At 37.0% G+C, this 25,073-nt stretch overlaps 1 protein-coding gene across 5 annotated transcripts; it reads left to right on the top strand.

Annotated features, from left to right (window-relative positions):
- The first annotated feature begins 13,642 nt into the window (after nt 1-13,642).
- On the top strand, nt 13,643-19,746 carry LOC110785046 (uncharacterized). 5 transcript variants are annotated; one of them, XM_056833792.1, is made up of 14 exons: nt 13,643-13,783; nt 13,869-13,928; nt 14,057-14,134; nt 15,744-15,947; nt 16,622-17,046; nt 17,401-17,557; nt 17,707-17,763; nt 17,946-18,134; nt 18,232-18,290; nt 18,391-18,509; nt 18,601-18,742; nt 18,822-18,965; nt 19,093-19,296; nt 19,376-19,746. In XM_056833792.1, exons 5-11 carry the CDS (start codon nt 17,007-17,009, stop codon nt 18,697-18,699), a joined length of 720 nt encoding a protein of 239 aa, XP_056689770.1. In that variant the 5' UTR covers nt 13,643-13,783; nt 13,869-13,928; nt 14,057-14,134; nt 15,744-15,947; nt 16,622-17,006; the 3' UTR covers nt 18,700-18,742; nt 18,822-18,965; nt 19,093-19,296; nt 19,376-19,746. The 5 variants fall into 5 exon arrangements, with proteins under 5 accessions (XP_056689770.1, XP_056689771.1, XP_021845182.1 ...); XM_056833793.1 differs by adding an exon at nt 14,791-14,855 and having other exon boundaries at nt 15,744-17,046; XM_021989490.2 differs by having other exon boundaries at nt 15,744-17,046; nt 18,394-18,509.
- Nucleotides 19,747-25,073: the final 5,327 nt, after the last annotated feature.

The following is a 25,073-nucleotide window of genomic DNA, read 5'->3' as shown; positions in this document are numbered from 1 at the left end:
CCACTTTTAATTGTAAATTGATTTGACTATAGAATTGCGAGGTGATTTTGTTATGGCATATCTCATTGCAAAAAGTAATTTTTCAATATGTATTTGACATGAATCAAAACGTCAAATAATTATTCAATGTTTGAAGGGAAAATGAGAAATAAAATCTTTCAAATCACATTATACATATATATATTACATACTTGCTTGCACTTAAACGGGTTAGACGGGTTGTTTTCGGGTTGAAAATTTCAACCTGACCCAACCCATTTAATTAAACGGGTTGGGTTGGGTTGACCCATTTAATTAAACGGGTTGAAAATCTTGACCCAACCCTTTATTATTGGGTTGGGTTCGGGTTGGGTTGGTGGGTTGGGTCAATTTTTGCCAGCTCTAATAGAGAGTGTGAACCATTTTTCTGTAGTGCGTTAGAGGTGAGTATGTAGGGGAATACAGTTAAACATAATAACATGTGCGGAACAATCCCCAAAGCCAGGAAACATGTATAAAGCACAGATTAAGCAAACTTACATTCGAAGCGTGTTTTCCACAATAATCTGTCAACGAACACGAACAAAGAACTCCACTTGTCGTTCCTCTACTTGGTTCACCGACACGATCAGATCCGTCTTGATAATCGTAGATTAGACAATTGATCAAGAGATTTGCTTTTGGGATGAACACACTATGGAGGCACAGAGAGAATTAGGGTTCTCTGTTTTCTCCTAGGGTTGTGTGTAATCTGAATTGTGATTGTACTAAGTTGGAAATTAGGTTGTAAGGTTATTTACATAACCTTACTAACCGACCAAGCCAAGAGGCAAGGCCAGCTAGCAATCCCGCAAGCCAAAACACACGGGCACGCACAGCCAGTGGGCCGTGGGCCGCGCTGCTGCTGTGTCGTGGTCTCGGCCCGCATGCACGCGCACAGCTCCGCGCCACAAGGGCCTCGCTGCTGCTGCGTTGCTTTGCTTGCTCGCCTATGCGTGCGCCCATGGGCCTCGAGTGCTTCGTGCACTCGGCTCGTGGGCCGCTCCTTGTATTCGCGATTAAATATATTTCCGGTATATTTATTTATCGTTTCGTATACGACGAATCACCGTCGTACGATACGATTTATTCGTTTCGCCTTGCTTACGAATATTCGCGATACGATATACGATTCCGATGCAAGGTCGTATCGTATAATACGTTTCCAACTTAAATTCCGAAAAGCTATTAAATGAATTTCTGATTCATTTAATCCGGTGATCTGTTACGTGTCATTGGTGTGACCTTGTAGGTTCAGTCAAGAGTAAGTTGTGAGTTCAATATCCATTAGAACTCACTGATCGGAAGCATTGCTCCAGCTAGCTGTTCCGATCACTTGATCTCACTGAATTAATTGTTCGCAATTAATCTGAACCTTGGTATTAGACTTAATGCACCTTGGGTGAAGGACATATTTCCTTCAATCTCCCACTTGTCATTCAGACAAGTGTGCATCCACATTCCTTTGTCGCTTAGTGTTACTTACTGAACATACGGTAAGATCCAAGCCATCCTTATTAGGTCCAGAAGTGTTTCTTGGATTACAGAGTTCAACTGTCAAACTTTTGCAGAAGGTTAAGCCTAACCATTCTGAGCACGACCATGCATTTTACAGTATCTAACTCTTCGAGAGGCCTTGTTACACAACAACACCATATCCTATCAAAGATAGGAGGACAATCCATTCTTGCAATCTATGAACACTCACTTTGATTCATAGTACGCCCAATAATTGCTTTTATAGCCTCCTTTTACGGTGCGACGTTTAGCTAGTATCAAAGCGAACTAATTCTCAAACGAGCAAACATAATCGCTCATGTTCTGAGGAACGGTTTCTAATCACCATTAATGAGAACTACCTATGATATGACTTTAATCTCTTAAAGCGTTCTCATGGTCAATCCGATACAAGATCCAATAAGTATCTATGCAAAAGATTCTGACATCCAGTCACTCTAGTTCAAGAAACAGAACTAAGTAATCTACTTGCAATCTAATCTTCATTAGTCATTGGTCGTCCACCTTTCAATGACCTGGATTAGGGATCCTTTGTGACTTCAATATTCAAGTTCACTTATGGGTGTTTCTTTGTCAAAGAATCCATCTTGACATCCCATTTGAATGATTTGAATCACATGGACTTATCATTTAATTCTAAACCACAATTAAATGAATATGAAATAAATAAATTTCATAAATATGAAATGGTTAAACCAATTGTTTTAAACATAGATCTAACATATGTTCTAAAACAATACTTAGAAAATCAAAGCCATTCTCCAACATGCTTGATTCCCATGGTTGCTACATGTGCGTTGTGTTTCACTTGTGGCAACGGTTTAGTCAATGGATCCGCGACGTTGTTGTCAGTTCCTACCTTGCGAATCTCGATTTCCTTTCTTTCAACGATCTCTCGAAGTATATGAAATCGCCGCAGTACATGCTTGGACTTTCGGTGGCTCCTAGGATCCTTTGCCTGGGCAATGGCGCCGCTATTGTCGCAATACAAAGCCACTGGTCCTTTAATGGAGGGGACAACACCAAGTTCTTCGATGAACTTCCGAATCCAAACAGCTTCCTTTGCTGCTTCTGAGGCAGCAATGTACTCGGCTTCAGTTGTAGAATCCGCAATAGTGCTTTGCTTAGCACTTTTCCAGCTTACTGCTCCGCCGTTGAGGCAGAACACAAACCCAGACTGTGATCTGAAATCATCTCTGTCGGTTTGAAAGCTTGCATCCGTATAGCCCTTAACAATCAACTCATCTGTACCACCATAAACCAGAAACTGATCCTTAGTCCTTTTCAGGTACTTTAGGATGTTCTTGGCAGCAGTCCAATGCGCCTCACCTGGTTCTGACTGGTACCTGCTCGTTGCACTGAGTGCGAACGAAACATCCGGCCTTGTACAAATTATTGCATACATGATGGATCCAATAGCCGGAGCGTATGGAATTCCACTCATCTTTCTACGCTCATCAGATGTTTTGGGACACTGATTCTTGCTTAGATATACGCCATGTGACATGGGTAGATGGCCTTTCTTGGCTTCCATCATATTGAACCTAGCTAGCACTTTGTCAATGTAAGTGCTTTGGCTTAGTCCAATCATCCTCTTAGATCTATCCCTATAGATCTTGATGCCTAATATGTACTGTGCCTCTCCTAAGTCCTTCATTGAGAAACACTTCCCGAGCCAAGTCTTTACAGACTCCAACATAGGAATGTCGTTTCCAATAAGCAGTACGTCGTCAACATACAAGACTAGGAATGCAATTTTACTCCCACTGACCTTCTTGTATACACAAGATTCGTCCTGATTCTTGATGAAGCCAAACTTATTGACTGCTTCATCAAATCGTTTATTCCAACTCCTTGATGCCTGCTTTAGTCCGTAGATGGACTTCTTAAGCTTGCATACCTTTCCTTGGTTCTTTTGATCGACAAAACCCTCCGACTGTGTCATGAACACAGTCTCTTCAAGAACACCGTTCAAGAAGGAAGTTTTGACATCCATTTCCCATATTTCATAGTCATGAAAAGCGGCAATCGCAAGGATTATCCGAATAGACTTAAGCATCGCGACTGGAGAAAAGATTTCATCGTAGTCAACGCCGTGAACTTGCCTGTAACCTTTTGCTATCAATCTAGCCTTGTATATGTATACAATTCCATCTTTGTCTTTCTTCAACTTGAAGACCCATTTGCATCCGATAGGTGTGAATCCATCCGGCAAATCAACCAAATCCGAAACTTGATTTTCAGACATGGAGTCTATTTCAGATTGCATGGCCTCTAACCATTTAATGGAGCTTAGGCTCGTCATAGCTTGCTTGTAAGTCAAAGGTTCATCACTATCCAATATGAGAACGTCTAAGTTTTCAGTCAAGAGGACGCCTGTCCATCTGTCCGGCTGAAAAATAGTTCTATTTGACCTACGAGGGGCAACAACGTTTTGAGGAACTACTCCCACTGGCTCTTCTAAAGACCTTGGAGGTTCATCAACTTTAACTGCTTCTAAAGAGTTCTGCGTTCGTTGTTCGTCTTGAATCTCTTCGAGGTCTATTATTCTCCCACTTGTCAATTTGGAAATATGATTTCTTTCCAAAAAGACACCGTCACGAGCAACGAATACCTTGTTGTCTGACTTGTTGTAGAAGTAATACCCCATAATTTCTTTTGGATACCCAACGAAGAAACATTTGTCAGATTTAGGTTGTAGCTTGTCCGAAATTAATCGCTTGACATATGCTTTGCAACCCCAAATCTTCAGAAAAGACAACGTTGGAAGTTTCCCAGTCCATAATTCGTATGGAGCCTTTTCAACAGCTTTTGACGGAGCACGATTCAGTGTGAGTGCTGCAGTTTGCAACGCATGTCCCCAGAACTGTAAAGGAAGTTCGGCCTGACCCATCATTGACCTGACCATATCGAGTAAGGTCCTATTTCTCCGTTCCGACACTCCATTCCATTGAGGTGTCCCCGGAGCAGTCAATTCAGAAAGAATATCGCATTCTTTTAGATGGTCATCAAACTCGTGGCTAAGATATTCACCTCCTCGATCCGATCTTAGAGCTTTGATTTTCTTGCCATGTTGATTCTCTACTTCATTTTGAAATTCTCTCAATTTCTCAAACGATTCAGACTTGTGCTTCATTAAGTAAATATAGTCATATCTACTGAAGTCGTCAGTAAACGTTATGAAATAGCTGAACTCACCTCTAGCTTTCGTACTCATAGGCCCACAGACGTCCGTATGTATTAGCCCTAGTAGTTCGCTTGCTCTTTCTCCCACCTTTGAGAAAGGCTGCTTTGTCATTTTTCCAAGTAAACACGATTCGCATTGATCAATCTTCTCTAAGTCGAATGATTCTAGAATTCCTTTCCGTTGAAGTAATTCCATGCGCTTTGTGTTTATATGGCCTAATCGACAATGCCACAGAAATGTGAGATCCGAATCACCAGTTTTAGCCTTTTTGGTATTTATGTTATAAATGTGTTTGCTCGTATCTAGCACATAAAGACCGTTTTCTTGTTGTGCTGGACCATAAAACATTCCATTCAAAGAAAAAGAACAACCATTGTCTTTAAATTGAAAACTAAAACCTTTAGAATCCAAACTTGAAACGGAAATGATGTTTCTGGTGATACTAGGAACATAGTAACAGTTTTCTAGTTCCAAAACAAACCCACTAGGCAAAGAAATAAAATAAGATCCTACGGCTAATGCAGCAATCCGTGCTCCATTTCCCACGCGTAGATCCATCTCGCCTTTATCAAGCTTTCTACTTCTCCTTAGTCCCTGTGAATTGGAACATAAGTGTGAGCCACAACCAGTATCTAATACCCAAGAAGTAGAATTAGTAAGATTACAATGTATAACATACATACCTGAAGGAGAAGCAATGTTTCCGTCCTTCTTCTCTTCCTTTAGTTTGGGGAAATCTCGCTTGTAATGACCAATTTCATTACAATTGAAGCATTGCGATGTAGATGGAGAACGATCCTTCTTCATCTTCTTCTTGGATGGCGCCACTTGCCTTCCTGGAGTAGATGGAGATGCACCCTTGCTTTGGATCTTCCCCGGAACCTTTTTCTTGATTTTCTTACTCTTTACTTTTAGCGATGCTTGCTTATCACTTACAAAGTCCAATTCGTACTGATGAAGCAAGTAAATTAGTTCACTAAGAGTATTCTCCCTTTTCTTGGAGAAATAGAGTAGTTTGAATTTCTTATAACCAGGGTGAAGAGAATTCAAAAGTATTCCCGCAGCTGCAGAATCTGGGAATGGATCACCAAGTAATTAAAGCCGGTTGAGAAGCCCAACCATTTTCTTTGTATGAGTTCTAATTGGTGTCCGTTCTGTCATTTCAAGATCAATGACCCTTTCCCTTGCTTTTTGTCTTTCGACGTCCAAGCAACAACCCAGTGGAGCGTTAAGCTTTAGATCCTCAAATGAATTTACCAATTCAAAAACATTTTGGTTGACATGTTGACCACCATGTTGGAATCTACCACAACATATATCCCTAAGATGCCTTAGGAGTGCCCATGGCTCGTATGCAACGAACCTTGCACTTCAATCATTGGGGATAGAGCCAAGAATAAGATCCATCACTAGCAACACGTGGCTTGCCCACGTACAGTGCTTTTCTGGAGTCATATCCTTTGAGTAATAGCTGGGGATGGGATGGTCAACTACATATTCAATGTTGTTCCACCTGAGGACTTGCCGAAGCTTCCTCTCCCAATCAAGAAAGTTTGATAGGTTCAATTTTACATCCAGAATTTCAGTTACTTTGAGTTTTGTTTTGATCGCGGCCATATTGATTACTACAATCGAAAAGAATTTGCAATAAATAACCATTCATACAATTCAATAACTTTGAAATAAAAGCAAAACATGCAATCATTAAAGCTATTAAAACATTTCATTCATGCAAAAAGCAAAAACATGGTCCGAAATGAATGAAACGATTCCAAGACCCCAAAAGTCCTAAATCCTTAAGCAGCTTTAGCATGTCTTAAGTAGTTTAAGATTTTAGGTAAGCAAAACCTATTGCTAGTAATCTCCAAATTAATCTTGGTTAATAAATTAATGCCATAATTTATCCCATTGCCACAACTTAATGCCATTGTTGGTTGAGTTGTAACCACAATCAACGTGCTCCTTTAGGACGCCTTACCACCTAAGTCAACTAAAATAGCACCTCGCTTTAGCGTAAACCTACTATCTTGGATCCCTAGATTTTTGTAAGTGTTGATTCGGAAGGCAATTTTTAAAACTCAATATTACTTGGACCTAGTTGTTTCTATGTTGGTTCGATTATTTAGTGAACTTAAAACTAATCGATTCATAGGAAACAACCTCTTCATGCAAAGCATACATACATTCATACATCCACGCATAATATATATATTAAATTGCATAAATAATTGGTGATCTAGTATGGCCCAAAACTTCTTGTCTTGAAGCATCCAATCTTCATCACCTCCTTGTTAGCTTTGGCATCGTCTTGAATCTTCGTTCAAATGCTAACTTAAAGTTCTAAACTTAGAAATACTTGAAAATAATAAATTACATCAAAATTTCCATGGTACGCAGACCATATTTAAAACTTTACATTCAAAGATAGAACGGTGCGCAGACCGTATTTAACTATCCTAAATTTTGCCATACTAGTCACTTGGTGTACCTGCATTGCATAAAATATATATTCTACGCATTCATCCATTCGTATGCTAAAACGAAACGAATGGCCCATGTTAATATGCAAGTATTTACGTGAATTAATTAAAATTCACGTTCACATAAACGCGTCCTAAAAGATTAATCAATTTCCAAATTATTAATCCTTAGACTTTATTCTAATTAAAATTGAATTTAATTAAAATAATGCGACCTACGAAATAATTAAAATAATTATTTCATTTTAATTTCATTTAGTGGCTCCCACTCAAACCAATAATTATTCCGGATAATTAGTTATGAAATATTAAATTAAAACTCGCGGCCCGGCCCAAGCAAATAAAATATTAAATTAAATATCCCGTTAGCCCAAATTAATGCAAATATACGAAGCCCAACGAATTAAACGATTTAAAAAAAAAGTTCAATTGCCTAATCGGGCTAGGCTTGCGCCCAGCCCCGCCTTGCGTGAAGCCCAAGAGCACACGAGCATTGCCCGCGCACCCCCAGCCCCATCGTGCGTGCGGCCCAAGAGCACACGAGCAATGCCCGCGCGCCCCAGGCCCATCGCACCGCATGCGCACCGCGTACACGCAGCCATGCTGCCCCTGCATTGCGTGTGTTGTGCATCGAGTGTGCTGGACATCGCAAGGCTTGCCCTTGCTTCGTTGCAGCCCCGCAAGCGCCCTCGCATGCCCCTTCCTTGCCTAGCGCGCATGAGGCACGCAGCCTTGCTGCTGCTGCCCGTGTCGCATGGCTCGGCGAGCACAATGGCCTCGTATGGCTCGACGTACGAGCCATACTTCCACCATGCCCATGTTCGTGTTTTTGGTTCGTAATACGGACCAACATAATTAAAAATAAATTTAATTCACGAACTTGCATTAATTTTATTTTTCAAAAAAAAGTTACGATTTAATTTTCGAAAAACAACGATTTTTAACGATTTAATAAACTTTAACGACAATCCAATTTCGTAAAATTAATAAATCAAGGGCTAACAATATTCAAACTTTCAAGAACGATCGAATCAACTTTAAAGTTTGAACTTTTAATTAATAAAATCCGAAACTTTATATCGTTCATAAACAATTAAATTTCAGATTATTAATAATTTGGTTTAAGTGCGATTAAAATTAACGAAACCATTCAAAATTTTAATCCAATAATTTTTAAAATTAGCCACTGACCCATGAAATTATACCCCTTCCCCAATTAACCGAATTATTAAACCAAAATTAATTAAAATTCAATTAGGGTTGTAAATTTGACGAATTGGGGAAAGGCAAAATTAGGGTTTATAATAATCGGAAAGATCTAAAATTCTTACCATAGATTAAGCATGTACCCAGAAACATTGTGTCAAAATTTAAAGCAATTTCGAGTAGTTTAGGTCGACCTTTTAATTGAATTACTGTCCGACACTTTTAATTTTTTATGAAAAATTAACAAAAACGCCCAAAAAAAGATACTTCGAGGCCTGTTTTCGCAATTCTATTCGCATGAGTTGATCTTAGAAAATCGTTTTCCATCAGATTAGGGTTTTAAAAATCGAAAAAGCGAATATTTTTGATTTCGGAACTGCCAATTTCGCAATTAATCCAATAATTCGAAAAAATTCCGAAAAATCAACAAAAATTCCAAAAAATTCGACAATGCAAAAACAATAATAATCATGCTAATTCATACTTTGAATACATATGGCTCATGATACCACTGTAGGGGAATACAGTTAAACATAATAACATGTGCGGAACAATCCCCAAAGCGGGGAAACATGTATAAAGCACAGATTAAGCAAACTTACATTCGAAGCGTGTTTTCCACAATAATCTGTCAACGAACACGAACAAAGAACTCCACTTGTCGTTCCTCTACTTGGTTCACCGACACGATCAGATCCGTCTTGATAATCGTAGCTTAGACAATTGATCAAGAGATTTGCTTTTGGGATGAACACACTATGGAGGCACAGAGAGAATTAGGGTTCTCTGTTTTCTCCTAGGGTTGTGTATAATCCGAATTGTGATTGTACTAAGTTGGAAATTAGGTTGTAAGGTTATTTACATAACCTTACTAACCGACCAAGCCAAGAGGCAAGGCCGGCTAGCAAGCCCGCAAGCCAAAACACACGGACACGCACAACCAGTGGGCCGTGGGCCGCGCTGCTGCTGTGTCGTGGTCTCGGCCCGCATGCACGCGCACAGCTCCGCGCCACAAGGGCCTCGCTGCTGCTGCGTGAAGGAAATAATGCCCTTGGTCCAAGTATGCATTCTATGATAAGTCTAATAAATGCGGTTCAGTATTAATTAACAAGTTAATAATTCATTGAGATCAAGTGAGCTGAATGCCTAGCTAGAGGCCGCTTCAGTTCAAGTGGAATTAATGATATTAATCCACAGCTTACTCTTGACTGAACCCGTAGGGTCACACAAATAGTACGTAAACGGATCAAGTATTTAATGGCATTAAATACTCCATCTATGAATATTCGGAACCGACGGATCTTGGTTTCAGTGGGAGCTAAGATCGTCACAGGCAAGAAATGAATACTCCGGAAACGATGATATTGCCGGAAACGGAAATATGGATCGTATCGGAAATATAAATATTATCCAAGTCGTAGATGTTGCCGGAAACGGAAACATGGTACGTATCGGAAAATATTATCGGAAATGGAAATATTGCCAGAATCGGAAATATTGCCGGAAACGGAAATATTGTCAGAATCGGAAATATTACCGGAATCGGAAAATAAATCCGGAAACGGAAATATTAAATATTTGTTCGAAACGGAAATTAATTCCGGAATCGGAAATATTAAATATTGTTCGTATCGGAAATGAATTCCGGAATCGGAAAATTTAATCGGAAGCGCATCGTACGAATAAGCATCGGACGAGGCCTGCCGGACGAGGCCCAGCACGAAGCCAGGCCATCGCCCAGCAAGCCAAGCGCGCCGCACAAACAGCCTCGCCAGGCCCAGCGCAAGGCCAGGCCCAGCAGGCTGCGCAGCGCGCACAGCACGCGCAGCGCGCAGCGCGCTCGGGCGCTGCGTGGGCTGCTGCTCGCGCGCACGCATGGGGGCCCATCGTGGCTGCCGTGCGTGTGTGTGCAAGTGTTTGTGTTCGTGCACGTTTCCTAAAACATGCAGAGTTCGGTTAATGATTAAATTCCTAATTCTATTTGATAAATTAATTAAATTAGAGTTCTTGTAGGATTCTAGGTTTAATTAATTTGTATCTGAGTAGGATTTCGATTCCCTTTCCATACCCCTATAAATATGAGGCTAGGGCTCACAATTTATAACAAGTTTTCAAAGTATTCAAAGTGAGTTTTTGAGAGAAAAATTCAGTCACACATTTGCTTATAAAGTGCCGAAAATAATAGTACCTTAAGGGCGATTCTAGTTGGTCAATCTTAAGGCGGATCCGGACGTGCTGTGGACTATCTACGGAGGGACGACACTTGGAGTCCTAAAGACTTGTTCTTGTTCGGTTCGGGCGCAGCTAGGGAAGGCACGCAACAAAGAGTATGCATCTAAACTATGCTAAATGATTATGTGTAAATAATATGTTTTCCTGGCTTTATGGTTTTTCCGCATGATTTATGAATTGTCATATGTATCATAACCTAACACTGCGTTGCTTTGCTTGCTCGCCTATGCGCGCGCCCATGGGCCTCGAGTGCTTCGTGCACTCGGCTCGTGGGCCGCTCCTTGTATTCGCGATTAAATATATTTCCGATATATTTATTTATCGTTTCGTATACGACGAATCACCGTCGTACGATACGATTTATTTGTTTCGCCTAGCGTACGAATATTCGCGATACGATATACGATTCCGATGCAAGGTCGTATCGTATAATACGTTTCCAACTTAAATCCCGAAAAGCTATTAAATGAATTTCTGATTCATTTAATCCGGTGATCTATTACTTGTCATTGGTGTGACCTTGTAGGTTCAGTCAAGAGTAAGTTGTGAGTTCAATATCCATTATAACTCACTGACCGGAAGCATTGCTCCAGCTAGCTGTTCCGATCACTTGATCTCACTGAATTAATTATTCGCAATTAATCTGAACCTTGGTATTAGACTTAATGCACCTTGGGTGAAGGACATATTTCCTTCAGAGTAAAGAAGTTGGAGTGAAAATCGAGGATGTTCCCTCTGTGAATGGATTCATTGAAGTGTTTCCGAGTGAAATTGCAGGTATGCCACCTGCTAGAGCCGTTGAGTTCACTATAGACTTAATTCCTGGAATGACACCTATATCTAAAGCACCATATAGAATGACACCTCTTGAAATGAGTGAATTAGGACACAATTGCAAGAGTTGTTTCGTTAAGGGGTATATTAGGCCTAATGCATCACCGTGGGGAGCTCCTGTGTTGTTTGTTAAGGAGAAAGATAAGAGTATGGAATTATGCATCGATTTTAGGGAGCTAAACACCATCAAGAACAAGTATCCCTTGCCTAGAATAGATGACATATTGGACCAATTGAATTGGGCGAGTGTGTTCTCGAAGACTGATTTGGGTTTAACGTACCACGGATTGAGAGTAGCTGATAGGAATATACTTAAGACCTCATTAGGATTCGTTGTTGTCATTAAGGGTTTAGAGTAACGTCTTTTGGGTTAACCAATGCACCTGCATTAATTATGGATTTGATGAATGAGATTTTCTACGAATTCCGAAATAAGTTCTTTATTATGTTATCGATGATATCCCGATTTATTCAAGGAATGAGAAAGAGCATGACAAACACTTGAGGATTACTTGGAGACGCTTGAAAAGAATCTAGTTTTATTAGATGAGGTATACAAATCTTGAAGTCATATGTGTATAAGTGACACCGACGGAAAAGTGAAGGACTAAATTGATTGAGAACTATGTTACGTAAGAGAATAAATTTAAGAGAAGATTTGAGTGGTCCAGGATCGTTAGAAATCGTGTGTTGTCTTGAAAAGATGGGAGGAATTATATGAATTAATGAAAGAACTAAAAGTTAAGCCCAAAAGTTATGCATACATGAAAGGCGTGATGAGGTTCGGTGAAAAGAAAAGTTGAGCAGAAGGAGTCTCTGTAGATCCTGCAAAGATTCAAGCTGTGAGTGAGTAACCTATTCCAAGAACGAGTCTGATATCTGAAGTTTTTTAGGCCAAGATGACCATTATAGGAGGTTGTGAAAGACTTTTGGAAGGAAGAAAAACCAATGACCAACTTGTTGAAAAAGGAATCGAAATTCAAGTGGAGAGAGAAATGTGAGGAAGCTTTCCAGATTTTAAAGGAGCATTTGACCTCCGCACTCGTTGTCGCGTCAGTTGAAACCTTACGAGGCTAATTAACCTACTCATGACTTAAAGCTAGCTGCTATTGTGTTATCTGCAAATATTTGGAGACATTACCTTTATAGGGCAACATGTAAGATCCTTACCGAGCACAAAAGTCTGAAATCTTGGCAATAAGGTCCAATTGAACCTTTGGGACAACATTGAAAATGAGTATTGCTTTCCACCCTGCAAATGATAGACAAACTAAGATTACTAACGGAATATATGTTGAGAACCTGTGTTATGGATTTTAAGGGTAATTGGGAAGACCACCTAGGTTCGATTGAATTTTCGTGCATCAATAGTTACCATGCGAGCATTACGATGTCACATGTTGAGGCATTGTATGGAAAGAATTGTAGAAGTCCTACTTTCTGGAATGAGTATAGTGAGAATATTGTATTGAGGACATAATTCGTCGAGAAAGAAATACCCAAAGTTATGCCCTGAGATGAGTTACGAGGGCGTAACTCGTTTTCTTTAAGAGGGGTAGAATGCGATATAAATTCGCGCTTTTTACCTATTTTTATGGTATTTTTATGCATGTTATGCTCACTTTTAACAAATTATACATGTTAATGCAAGTAAATAGATTCTCCGCATAAGAAAAAGGTGTTCATGAGTAACAAGTAACTTTAAGTTGGCAAAAGAGTGCACATGAGTGGCACAAGTACTTCTCCAGTAATACTAAGTTAAAAACTTTTGAAAAATGTATGAATTTTCGTGTCAAGTTTCGGGACGAAACTTCTTTTAAGAGGGGTAGATTGTAATCCCCCGTAATTTTATAAATTTTATTAATATATTTTAACGTATAGTTAATTATATTAAAATAGAATTTATGAATTTTAGAAATAAACATGTAATTAACGAATATTTATTTTGATACATTTTAAATATGTCAACGATTTATGAAATTAAAATAATTTTAGAATTTTATGTTGAAAATAATTTGAATTACGAAAACACGTTCGAAATTGAAAAACAATCCTAATCGGTTTTGGATTCAAGTTCTAAAACTAAATCATAATTCTAGCCCAATTGGGTGAAGCCCAAAGTAATAAAACCCAAAACTCTCTCCTACCTTCATTTTCAATTTTACGTAAAAACAACAAACCAACAAAAACCCTTCTCTCCTTCAAGGATTTTCACGTGAACTGTGAATTGCTCCCCCTTGCTGCTACTGCCCAGCCGCCGCCGCCCTTCCGGCGACCAACCACCCGACCACTAGTCGTCCTCCACTCGGTAACTCTTTCCTCCTCATCTCCTCTATCGTCTCTTCCTCCCTCTCTGTTTTCGTCTTTCCTCTCAGCCCCTCGTTTTTGCGCAGCAACACCGCGACCCAGGCCAGCCGACCACCGCACGCAGCCACCGGCGATCCCTAACGCCGGTAATCCTTCGATCTCCTTCTTCGTTCCTCTTCTTTTGTTCGTTCTTGATTTTCGTCCTCCCTCAATTTCGTTCTTTTTTTTTTCCTGTTTCGTTCATGGCTCATTCGTGTTTTGTTTGTGCCGGCAGCAACCTCTGGCCGCAGCCACCCCGCCTAGCCGCGCCACCCTGTCCACCGGCCAACACTCCCCTCTCCCTCTCGAATTGGTTATTTTCTTAAACCCTAAGTAACTAATAATTTTAATTATAGTTTGTTAATTTAAATTATGTTCTTGAATTAAAATTATAATTTTTATGGGTTGAACATGATTTTCAGATTTGGTTTGAGATTGTAAACGAATTATTTTCAGTTTTGGTTGATTAAAATATAAGTTAGGGCTTAATCATGATTTATTAATTTGGATTATGTTTTCTTAAATTTAAGTTATGGGTTTTGTGATTTAAATTATAAATTTCAGATGATGCAAATTATATAATAAAGTTATTAATTTTCAGATTATCAAATTACTTTGAAAGATTAATTTTGATTGTTTAAAGTAGGAAATTCAAGGTCTTTTATGATTGTAAGTCATGGTAGGACGAGTATGGATTATTAAATTTATTGTTTTGATGTACTAGGAACGTAGATTGACCTTGGTGAAGTCTTTAAATGAGTTTATATTGCTGAAAATTTAAAGTACGATGTTTGCAAAAAGTTTTCAACGAATTTCAATCACTAGTTCATTAATTATGATGCTAGGAAATCAAATGTTTAAGTTTTGTTATTGGGGAAGGTTCTAAATATGTTTAGGACGCATTTAGAACGCTTTATTATGATCACCAATGATTAGAAATTGATGGGGATTATTTGTTGGTTGTTTTAGGCGGAGAATTATCTTTAGGCAACTTTTGAAAGTGTTAAAGTGGCCTATCAGTTTGTTTACACAAGGTACATACATACCTATGTGCTTGGAATGTGTGCTAATTGTTGAAACCATGTTGAAATTGTTGATGAACTTGGTTATGTTGAGATTGTTGATGAACTTGGTTATGTTGATATTGTTGATGAACTTGGTCAGGTTGAAATTGCATGTTTAATACTGTTGGATGGACATATTGAACCTATATTGCATTATGAGAATTATAACATGTTAGTATGGATGATTGATGCAAACATGTTTGATTGGGAACACTAGATTACTTTGTATATATTGATTCAGATCGATTGATTGTCGTTCCCTTTTAGCTTTTCACTACTTTATGAGGGCCGAGGACCTTGTTCAGTAAGTTGAAACCTTATACCCATATAGAGGGGTTGATCAGTATTAAAGGAAAGGTTGGATTTAATTGGAATGAGTCTTGTTTGATACCTTTGTGATCACTTACTTAATTCCAAGATAAAAACAGTTGTGAATAAATGTGGGTTGTATGTCTTATGTGATTGTTGAGTCATAACAGGGTTTCAATTTGTAAATCATGTAAAGTGAAACTGAGTAGCAACAGCTTTAGACTGTGCACATCTAAAGTGACGGACAAACAGGAGTTGGGGTTCATGGTGGTAGCCCATGGCCTTTATCTCGGACCGGATTGATCACCGTGTCCTATTTTTATTCAAACGTTCCTCGATATCGCAGGTCACTGAGGTTACGGAGTCGCGCCCGTACCTCGTCTTCCTTAGTGAAGCCTCTAGCTAGCAAACTCGGTTCATTGCCTATTTCAATTAAAATAATATTATTGTTATAAAAGTCTAGACCAGTCTAGCCTAGTCTAGTTAAGTGTGGTCGTCAAATTATCATGTCTTGTCTGCCCTTATTTATGTTCATTAGTATCATGTTAGGGTTGTTCGTTTAACCAAGAGAAACAACCACAGCAGCAACAACAACTGCAACAACAACACCAACAACACCAACAGCCCTGGTTCATAAATGATGTGCTTGGAGCACATAAAGGTGCACTAGTGACTCAACTCGGTGATGACAAGGATATGCCACAACAATAGGCACACCCCAGTGAGGAAGCAAAAGTCCCTTCTACAATTGAGGTAAGAATTAAATACACTTAACACAACCATTGTATTTATTTTTTAAACGTTTTTGTTCTAATGTTCTTTTTCATACAACGAATTTTCTTTTACATCCTCAATATGTTCTTTTTTCCTACCATGTTCTTTTGCATTCTTTGTTTATGTTCTTTTTATCAAACACTAGTTCTTTACATTCTTGAACATGTTCTTTTATAAGTTTATTCATGTTATTTAAGCATGTTCTTTTATTTCTTAAAAGATGTTCTTTCTATCAAGCAACTAGTTCTTTACATTCTTGAACATGTTCTTTTATAAGTTTAAGCATGTTATTTAAGCATGTTCTTTTATTTCTTAAAAGATGTTCTTTCGATCTTTAAGAATGTTTTTTAGCTCTTGACGTATGTTCTTTCAACACCCTCCCTTGTTCTTTTGTTTCATTCGAATTTTCTTTTTAATCATTCAGTCCTTTAATGACATTCTTTATTTTTGTTATTGTTAAACATGAATTCCATGCTGAATTCATTAAAACCACTACTGAACTCAGTAGTGTCATGAACAAGTTCAACGACTTATTGTCGTTGTCCAGAAAGTTCTTTGACACTACTAGCGATGTCAAAAAAAGTTTGCCATTCAATATGGCAAAAATGTGGTCAAAATTCTTTGGAACTGAAATTCCAGTTAATCTTGAGAAGGGCAAGTCTACACAAGAGGAGCAAGAAGGAAGGAAGACTGAGGAGATTGGTTCAATCCTCAGTCAAGACAAAGAATTTTTCAGCTCAGACTACTTCACAATACTATTTGATGAAGCAGTACGAAAGGCAACAGTGGGAAATGAAAGAAAGGAAACAGAGGAATCTGAGGATGTTTCATTAGATTTGCCACCATTTTTAACACCTCCGAATATGCCTTCCCAGCCTAATGTGTTTGGTGATTTGACATTGAAGCTTGGAATGCCTTCCGCTTCAAATCCTCCTCCTTAGGCACACGACTATGACGAGGAAATGAATTTGGAAGTAATCTTGGCAAACAAAACTTTAACTGGACGTGATTTGGAGACAATTTCCGGGGACAACAAAGATGATGCTGACAAACAACAACCACCTACAGAAAAAACTGAGTATGCGTTCTTTTAAAACAGTTCACATACACATGTATAATAAATATGTGACTATTTCTTTCATTATTTAGAGTGTTCTTTTATAAACAATTATTTGTTCTTTTATTCGTTTAATTTGTTCTTTTTAATAATTTTGTGTCTTTGTACAAATATTTATGTGATCTTTTGTTTCTTTTATTCAGAATGTTCCTTTTATATATTTCTTTATGTTATTTTCTATCTTTAGTTTAATATCTTTCTACTTTTAAAATTACTTATATGTTTATTTCATTACACTTTTGTTCTTTAAGTCTACTCATAGTGTTCTTTTGTTCCTGCTCATATGTTCTTTTCTTTTTTCTGTAATACACAAAGAGTCTGAAAGTGTGAGATCAGATATGGAAGATTTAAACAAAAGAGCTGAAGATGGAAACCCAATATCTCCAAGCGTTATAACTGAAGAATCCAAGTTTAAGACTCCGACTGCCGTTGAGTCGCAGACTGAAATGGAAACTCCGTCAATGTTCTTGAAGTAAGACTACTGTATTTTATTATTACAAGTTATTTTTCGTTTATTTTTCAAAATGTAATTTTTCATAATCTTTAATTAAATGTTCTTTTCTTTCACTCTTTTGTTCTATTTATCCATAGTAAAATATTATTTTCTTTCCACTCTTTTAGCACTCCGAGCGCGGTTTACTCGCAAACAGAAAATGTAACTCCATCTATGAACATAAAGTAAGACTACTGCATTTTATCATTACAAGTTATTTTTCTTTTATTTTTGAAAATATAGTTTTTCATAATCATTTACAAAATATTCTTTTCTTTTCACTTTGTTGTTCTTTTTATTGTTAGTAAATATTCGTTTTTCCCTCTAATATGTTCTTTTTACTTTATAATGTCTTTGTTTTCATAAGTGAGGAAGGGGATCCAGATATGGTACAAGTACCTGCACTTGTTAAGAGAAAGAAAAATATTCCCATCAAGTTACTGTCACCCTTCTTAACTCAGTATTCACACCTACTGATTGGGGAAGATCAGTTGGATCAAAAAGAAAAGGACATGCGATGCTTACTGAATTATGCATTTGGAGAAGGAAGACCAACGTAAGTATTTTTATACTATTACAAGTCTTTTGATGTAGATGTTCTTTTTATACCGTTTCATGTTCTTATGGCAATATTATTTTCATTCTTAAAACAGTCAGGTGTTGCACACTGATGATTGGAAAATAGTTACTAGAGTAGAGTTTCAAACCCTAGGTATATATTTAATCATTGAAATTTTGCATGTTCTTTTAAATGTTCTTTTAAATGTTGTTGGTGTTCCTTTTACTTATATTTTTGTTCTTTTCCTTTAAAGCAGCTCCGGATGTCTGGGTGATGAATAATGTTATTGACACTTTTGCAAGAATACTGAATGATGATCCAGATCAAAGTGTCAAGAGTAACTTGAAATTCTATTTCTCGACAATTCCTTTAGTAAGTTTTAAGATCGCAAAAAAATTCATTTTTCATATTTCTTCAGTTATTTTTATTATACAAGATATATTTACAATTTTTTTCTGTGCAGAATATGCTATGCCAGAATGATCCGTATGGTGGATCACAGGATAGCCAAGCAACCGAGGAGAAACGGTTGGAAAATTTTATTGTAAGGTGTAAGGCATGAGTATGTAACCGCTGGTGTTAAGTCTTTAAAGGGATTCCATCTGGTAAAATTATAAAATTGTTCTTTTCTTTCTTTACATATGTTCGTTTTCCTTTGTCTAATGTTCTTTTCTCTTCTTGTAGTTGTTCTTTCCGGTGTGGTCTGATGATCATTTTTATTTGATTGTAATCAACCAGAAGGCGAAGAAGGTGGAGATCATTGACAAGCTCACTTTACCTGAAGGAATAACATATGATGATAAATATAAGACATTTGCAGAAAGAACTGTAAGTCTATTTGCAGAAATTCGTCTTATATATTTTATTTTGTACTTTTATACTTTTGTTCTTTTCTTTGTTATTGTTTGTTCTTTTACTAAGTTATATTGTTCTTTTTGCCTTCGGATCATTTCAGTTTGAAGCATGGACGATATTTGCAGCACAAGAGGGACCTCCATTGAGGAAGACACAAATTTCGACATATGAAAAGGTGTTGCTTGAAATGCCATGGAAAGATAGAATAAACAAGACTGATTGTGGGGTATATGCAATGAGGCATATGGAGACCTACAAAGGAAACCAGACTTGGAATTGTCGCTTCAAAAACACAGATGAAGATGTAAGTAAATTTTGAATATATGTACTTATATTATTTTAATATATGATCTTCTAATAATGCACTATTTTTTTGTTTTCAGAAGGACTACATTTGCAAGTCGAGAATGCGGTACGGTGGTGAAATCTTATTATCCGCTCTGAACAAAAGGCATGAGCTAATGTATCTCGCATTGAAGAGAGCTAATCAAGTAGAATAGTTGGTGTGCTTTCATGAAGGCAGGAACATAGTTACTTTTCATTAGAAGTATTCTTTTAAAAACAATGGTTTATTCTATAGATATCAGTGTAGTTATTGTTGAAATTATGGGTTGTTCTTTTGAACATGTGTCGTGTTCTTTTCTAAACAATTAGATGTTCTATTAGTTGCAGATATGAATGTTGTCTAGATAGTTTGGATATTTTAAGCAAGTATTTCAATTAAAGGTTCCAAAGTTGTTCTTTCACTCTTTTAACAAGTTCCTTTTCAATCCAGAAACATGTTCTTCTATATCATGGGACATGTTCTTTCTATTCCAATATTCTTTTATTCTCTTTTAGCATGTTCTTTTCACATTTGAAGCATTTAAGCAAGTACTTGTATGCAATAATTTTGCAATGTAATAATATATATTTTAATTGCACAAAAAGTAAAACAAAAATATATACAACTAAAAATTCTCATTTCAACTATTGATTGAGCGAAACATCAGTAGCCCGTAATAACATAAGCATCACGTAAAAATCTACATCAAAAAAAGTAAAAGAACATTGATGAGAATACAAAAAAAAAATGATAAAAAAAACAAAAAATTAAAACTCAAAATATTACCAATCGTGAAATGAATCTACAAAGGATGTATGTGTATTCCAAAATAATCATTTGGAATAAAAGTTTCCAACTGTGAATTTGAAGATACTGGATGAACCAAAACACCACCAACAAGTAGGTTTATGATACGCTGGATAAAAAAAAGAACAAAAAAGGGGTCAAAAAGAACATTTAAGAGATGAAAAAGAACGTAAAACAATTTCAATATATCATGTTTAACTGAAAGTAAAAGAACATCTAGAACAACAACATAGAAAAAACGAAAAAGGATAACCAAAAAGAACAAATTAGAGAAACAAAAGAACAAATTAAAATATGAAATAGAACACTTCACCTGATCAGAACATTGTTTTATGTCCTTTCATTCCTAAAAGAACTTTTTAAAGATAAAAAAGAACACAAAACAATTTCAATAGAACATGTTAAAATGAAAGTAAAAGAACATCTAGAACAACAACAAAGAAAAAACGAACAAGGAAAACCAAAAAGAACAAATTTGAGAAACAAAAGAACAAATAAATATATGAAATAGAACACTTCACCTGATCAGTAGATTGTTTTATGTTCTTTCATCAATAAAAAAAACATTTTAGAGAACAAAAAGAACATAAAATAATTTCAATAGAACATGTTAAACTGAAAGTAAAAGAACATCTAGAACAACAACAGAGAAAAAAACGAACAAGGAAAACCAAAAAGAACAAATTTGAGAAACAAAATAACAAATTAATATATGAATAGAACACTTCACCCGATTAGTAGGTCGAGTTTCCTCCCTCAAATTATCAACATGTCTTTCTCTTCTCTTGTTCCAACCTTTCAGTTTATTGCGTTTCTTCTCAACAATTCCTTTTGGCCTAACATTCCTCTCATTAGTATTTTCATTCCCTTTCTTGTTCTTCTTTGTTCCCTTTGGTGGATTTTTAATCATTGTTGGAATAACTTCTTCGACATTCTATTCCTCAACAATCGATTCCTGCAAAACTGGTTCGGTTGAAAGCTCAAAAGCATCAAGTAAAGTTTCATTACGCACGAAATTGTTTGATGAATCATCAGCCCCTCCAACTCCACCAATGTACTCCTTAACTTTAGTTGACATATCCAGCACACCCGTATCAATAATTTTCCTTGCAGCCGGACAGTGTTGAGCTTCATTTATAACTTTAATGCAACTCCTTATGGTTTGCATCCTCCACACCAATGCCGAAACAACACTTACTTCATTATATCTATCTTCTCTCTCCTCAACAATTGTATTCATGGCCTCTTTTGTCCATCTCTTCATAATGTATCGATTGGGAAGCCTTTCAACATTATGGGCAATAAAAACTCGAAGGATATGAGAACAAAGAATGCCTATTTCTCCAAATGATTTGCAAGCAAAATCAACAACCATGTCCAACTCATTAAATCTGACATTGTGTCTAATGAAATCCTTTGTAGGATGCCTAATAATATACTCAGAAACAGGATACTCAAAACGAATCCGTTCACTCCTCAAACCAACAGCTTTGATGAATCGTTGCTCAAATATCAAATATATTGCAATAGTGTACACATCCCGGGCATGCAAACATAACATGTTATCCGAACATGCATAATACTTATTACCAGTAGAAGAATTAAAATATCCCGTGTTCTCCTTACTTCTCCACTCATCAATTACATCCAAAAAACACTTATAAAAATCACATAATCCGTTGGTTTTATGCAACCTCCTAGAAATAGAATGACTTATAGTCTCACTCATTTGAGAAGGCAAAACACCCCCTGAAAACCACTCTTTGTTATATGCAGGACACCATTTCTCCTTCAAACTATATAACCTTATTATCCATAAATGTTTAACGCAATTGTAATCAGCCAAAAGACTACAAAAGAACAAATAAGGAGAATAAAAGAACAATCAGGGACACTAAACGAACACCCTGAGTAAAATAAAGAGCAAATGAAGAGAACAAAAGAACAATAACAGAAACATACAGTACAATAAAACTTGAAAAGAACAACAAATAAGATGTCAGGGAAAGAAAAGAACAAACAATCACAGTACAAGAAGTATAGACTCTATTAATCAAAGAAAAGAACATTAAAATACCAGATTAAAAGAACAAGTTTCATCAAGCAAGAAAAATAACATTACCTAACAATAGAAAGAACATGTTCTGGAATGAAAAGAACAAATTAAAATTTCAGGCATAACAGAACTTCTACTAGTAGTTTTAGTACCAAGGAGTTTTTGATAATACTCCAGAAAAGCACTAGACACAGATTTAGGATCACACACCCAATTACCATTCATATCATGAATATCATGCATTGTGTTATGTATAATCCTAGCTCTAATACTCTTCTCATCACCATCTTTGGCCCAAGCTTCCTTGGCCTTCTTTTTTAAGAAAGATATATAATCAGAATGCATGACCTTGTACTTCCTAGCAGCTTCAACTCCTCTATCAGCAAGCTCAATATCATTGGGTTTTGAGTGAAGGTCCTTCTGGCATATCTCCAAATCATGCTTAGCTTTTAGATCAGCAGCATGGATATCATTGAAACCTGTTTTGTTCAGATCCCTAAATACTCCTTTCATTCTTTTTAGCTTCTGAACAACCTGGTACATCAAAGTGCCAACAACATCCTTTGACCAGTTCTCCTTGACTAGATCATTGTAACCTGGATATGCAGAAAGCTTATGACACTATTGAGTGGGATTTCTTGGAAGAAATGCTACTTGATTTAGGCTTCCCTGCCTAGTTTGTTAAATGGCTTATGATTTGTGTTACAACTCCTAAATTCTCCATCATGATCAATGGTCCAGTTCATGGCTTCTTTACTTCTCACAGGGGGTTGAGACAAGGGGATCCCTTATCTCCATTACTGTTTGTGGTATTCATGGAGTATTTGTCAAGAACTTTGCACAAGGTGGGTGAGGATAATATGTTCAAATTCCATCCAAGATGCAGGTCTACAAAGTTACCCATCTTTGCTTTGCAAATGACCTTATTCTTTGTTGAAAGGGTGAGTTTAACTCCATTCATTTGCTTCTCCAAGGGTTTAAATTGTTCTCTGATACTTCCGGGTTGAGGGCTAACATTTAGAAGTCTGCTGTGTATTGTGCTGGCATGAAGTCTGAAATAATGCAGCAGGTGGTGGATATGTCTGGTTTCTCTCTGGGCACTTTTCCTTTTAGGTACCTAGGTGTACCTATCTATTAGAGAATTACTAATGCTGATTATGAAGGGTTGGTGGATAAAATGATGGCTAGGATCAAGACCTGGAGTTCTAGGAATCTGTCTTTTGTAGGGAGGATAACCCTCATAAATGCAGTACTCTTGAGTATCCACTCTTATTGGGCACAAGTGTTTATTCTCCCTAAACATGTGCTTAAAACTGTTGAGGCTATCTGTAGAGCTTTTTTGTGGCAGGGTACCTATTTCTGTACTGAACCTGGTTATGTTGCTTGGGATAGAGTTTGTAGCCCAAAGAAAGAAGGTGGTTTAGGAATCAGAAAGGTTCAAGCATGGAATGTTGCAGCTTTAGGGAAGTATGTTTGGGCAAGCAGGACACCATGTGGGTAAGATGGGTGAATGCTATCTATATTAAGGCTGCTAATTGGCGGGAGTATCAGCCAAAAGCTAATAGTGGATGGTACTAGAGAAAGATCTGTGGTGTGAAGGAGGAACTGAAATTGTTGTTTAGTGAGGCTGAGTTTGCTCAAATGCCTAAATACTCTATTCAGAAGGTATACCAGAAGTTGATCCAACATACTGACAAGGTGCCTTGGGGTTCTGCAGTGTGGAAAAGAGCCTCTATTCCCAAAACTAGAGTGATTTGCTGGCTGATGGTGCAAGGGAGATTGCAGACAAGACTGAGATTGCACAAGATGGGTGTTTGCAATACCACTAAGTGTCTGTTATGTGAGGGGAAGGATGAAACTCACTCACACATTTTCTTTGCTTGTGAATATAGTAGAAGGTGCCTACAAGGGGTTGAAAGTTGGTTGGATATCCCTACCAGTAAGGTGCATTATATGGGGCTGCTAAGGTGGGTTAAATGGAAGAGCAAATGCAGTAAGTCCCAGAAGACAGTAATGCACACTGCTGTCAATGCTACAGTTTATGATCTTTGGAATGCTAGGAATGATGCTCTGTGGAATCAGAAGGTCCCTACACCTTCAACTACTATCAGACTCATACAAAGAAGTGTTATTGATAGATTGAGTCATATAGGTACTAAACAATCTAGCACTAGTGATCAGAATTGGTGGAAGAACAAATGTACAATCTAGGCTTTGTTTTTTTCCTTCTCATGACTGATGTCATGTTAGCTGTTCCATAACTTGTGTGGCTGTGGACTTTGTTTGTAATCTGGTTCTCTTTTGAGCAATGAAATCTACTCTGACTTATCAAAAAAAAAAATGAAAAGACTAAAAGAACAAATATAGAGACTAAAAGAACAAGTCAAGTACCGTGTCCCACAATAGCATATGATTCTGAATAGCATCATTCAGTTATAAATTATCAAGCATATTATTCATAATATCTGAAAAAATAATAAGTTAACATGTATAATAACAGAAAAATAACACTATCAAAAGAACAAAGGATAAATAAAAAGAAACACGAAAAATAACACAAAAAAACTAAAAATAAATTATCAAACGCCAATGAAATTGAAAATAATAAAAAAGAAGAACACAATAAAATAAAAGAACAAATTATGAAACGCAAATGGTCTATTTTTCTACTATAATGAAATTGTTCTTTTGATACGAGCATATGTTCTTTAAATACGTTAAACTCTTCTTTTCTGGAAAAAAATCGTAATTACATTATCAAAATCTTCAAAATCAACGATTTCAACGAAATCAGCGTGTTATTACATAATTTGATTCATTAAAATCACCAAATTCATCAAAACACGATTTTTACAAAATCAAAATCATCAAAAAAGTCAAAATCATCAAAAAC

The sequence above is a fragment of the Spinacia oleracea genome, chromosome 6 (assembly GCF_020520425.1).
Source record: "Spinacia oleracea cultivar Varoflay chromosome 6, BTI_SOV_V1, whole genome shotgun sequence".
NCBI classification, from domain to species: Eukaryota; Viridiplantae; Streptophyta; class Magnoliopsida; order Caryophyllales; family Amaranthaceae; genus Spinacia; species Spinacia oleracea.
This window is presented reverse-complemented; position numbering and strand designations above follow the sequence as displayed.

Excerpts from the sequence above, each read along its gene's own strand:
- LOC110785046 (XM_056833792.1), top strand. The coding sequence starts at position 17,007 with ATGATGCTGACAAACAACAACCACCTACAGAAAAAACTGA. Across the intron at positions 17,558-17,706 it reads ACTCCGTCAATGTTCTTGAA|CACTCCGAGCGCGGTTTACT; the intron begins GTAAGACTACTG and ends CCACTCTTTTAG. Across the intron at positions 18,510-18,600 it reads ATTTCTCGACAATTCCTTTA|AATATGCTATGCCAGAATGA; the intron begins GTAAGTTTTAAG and ends TTTTCTGTGCAG.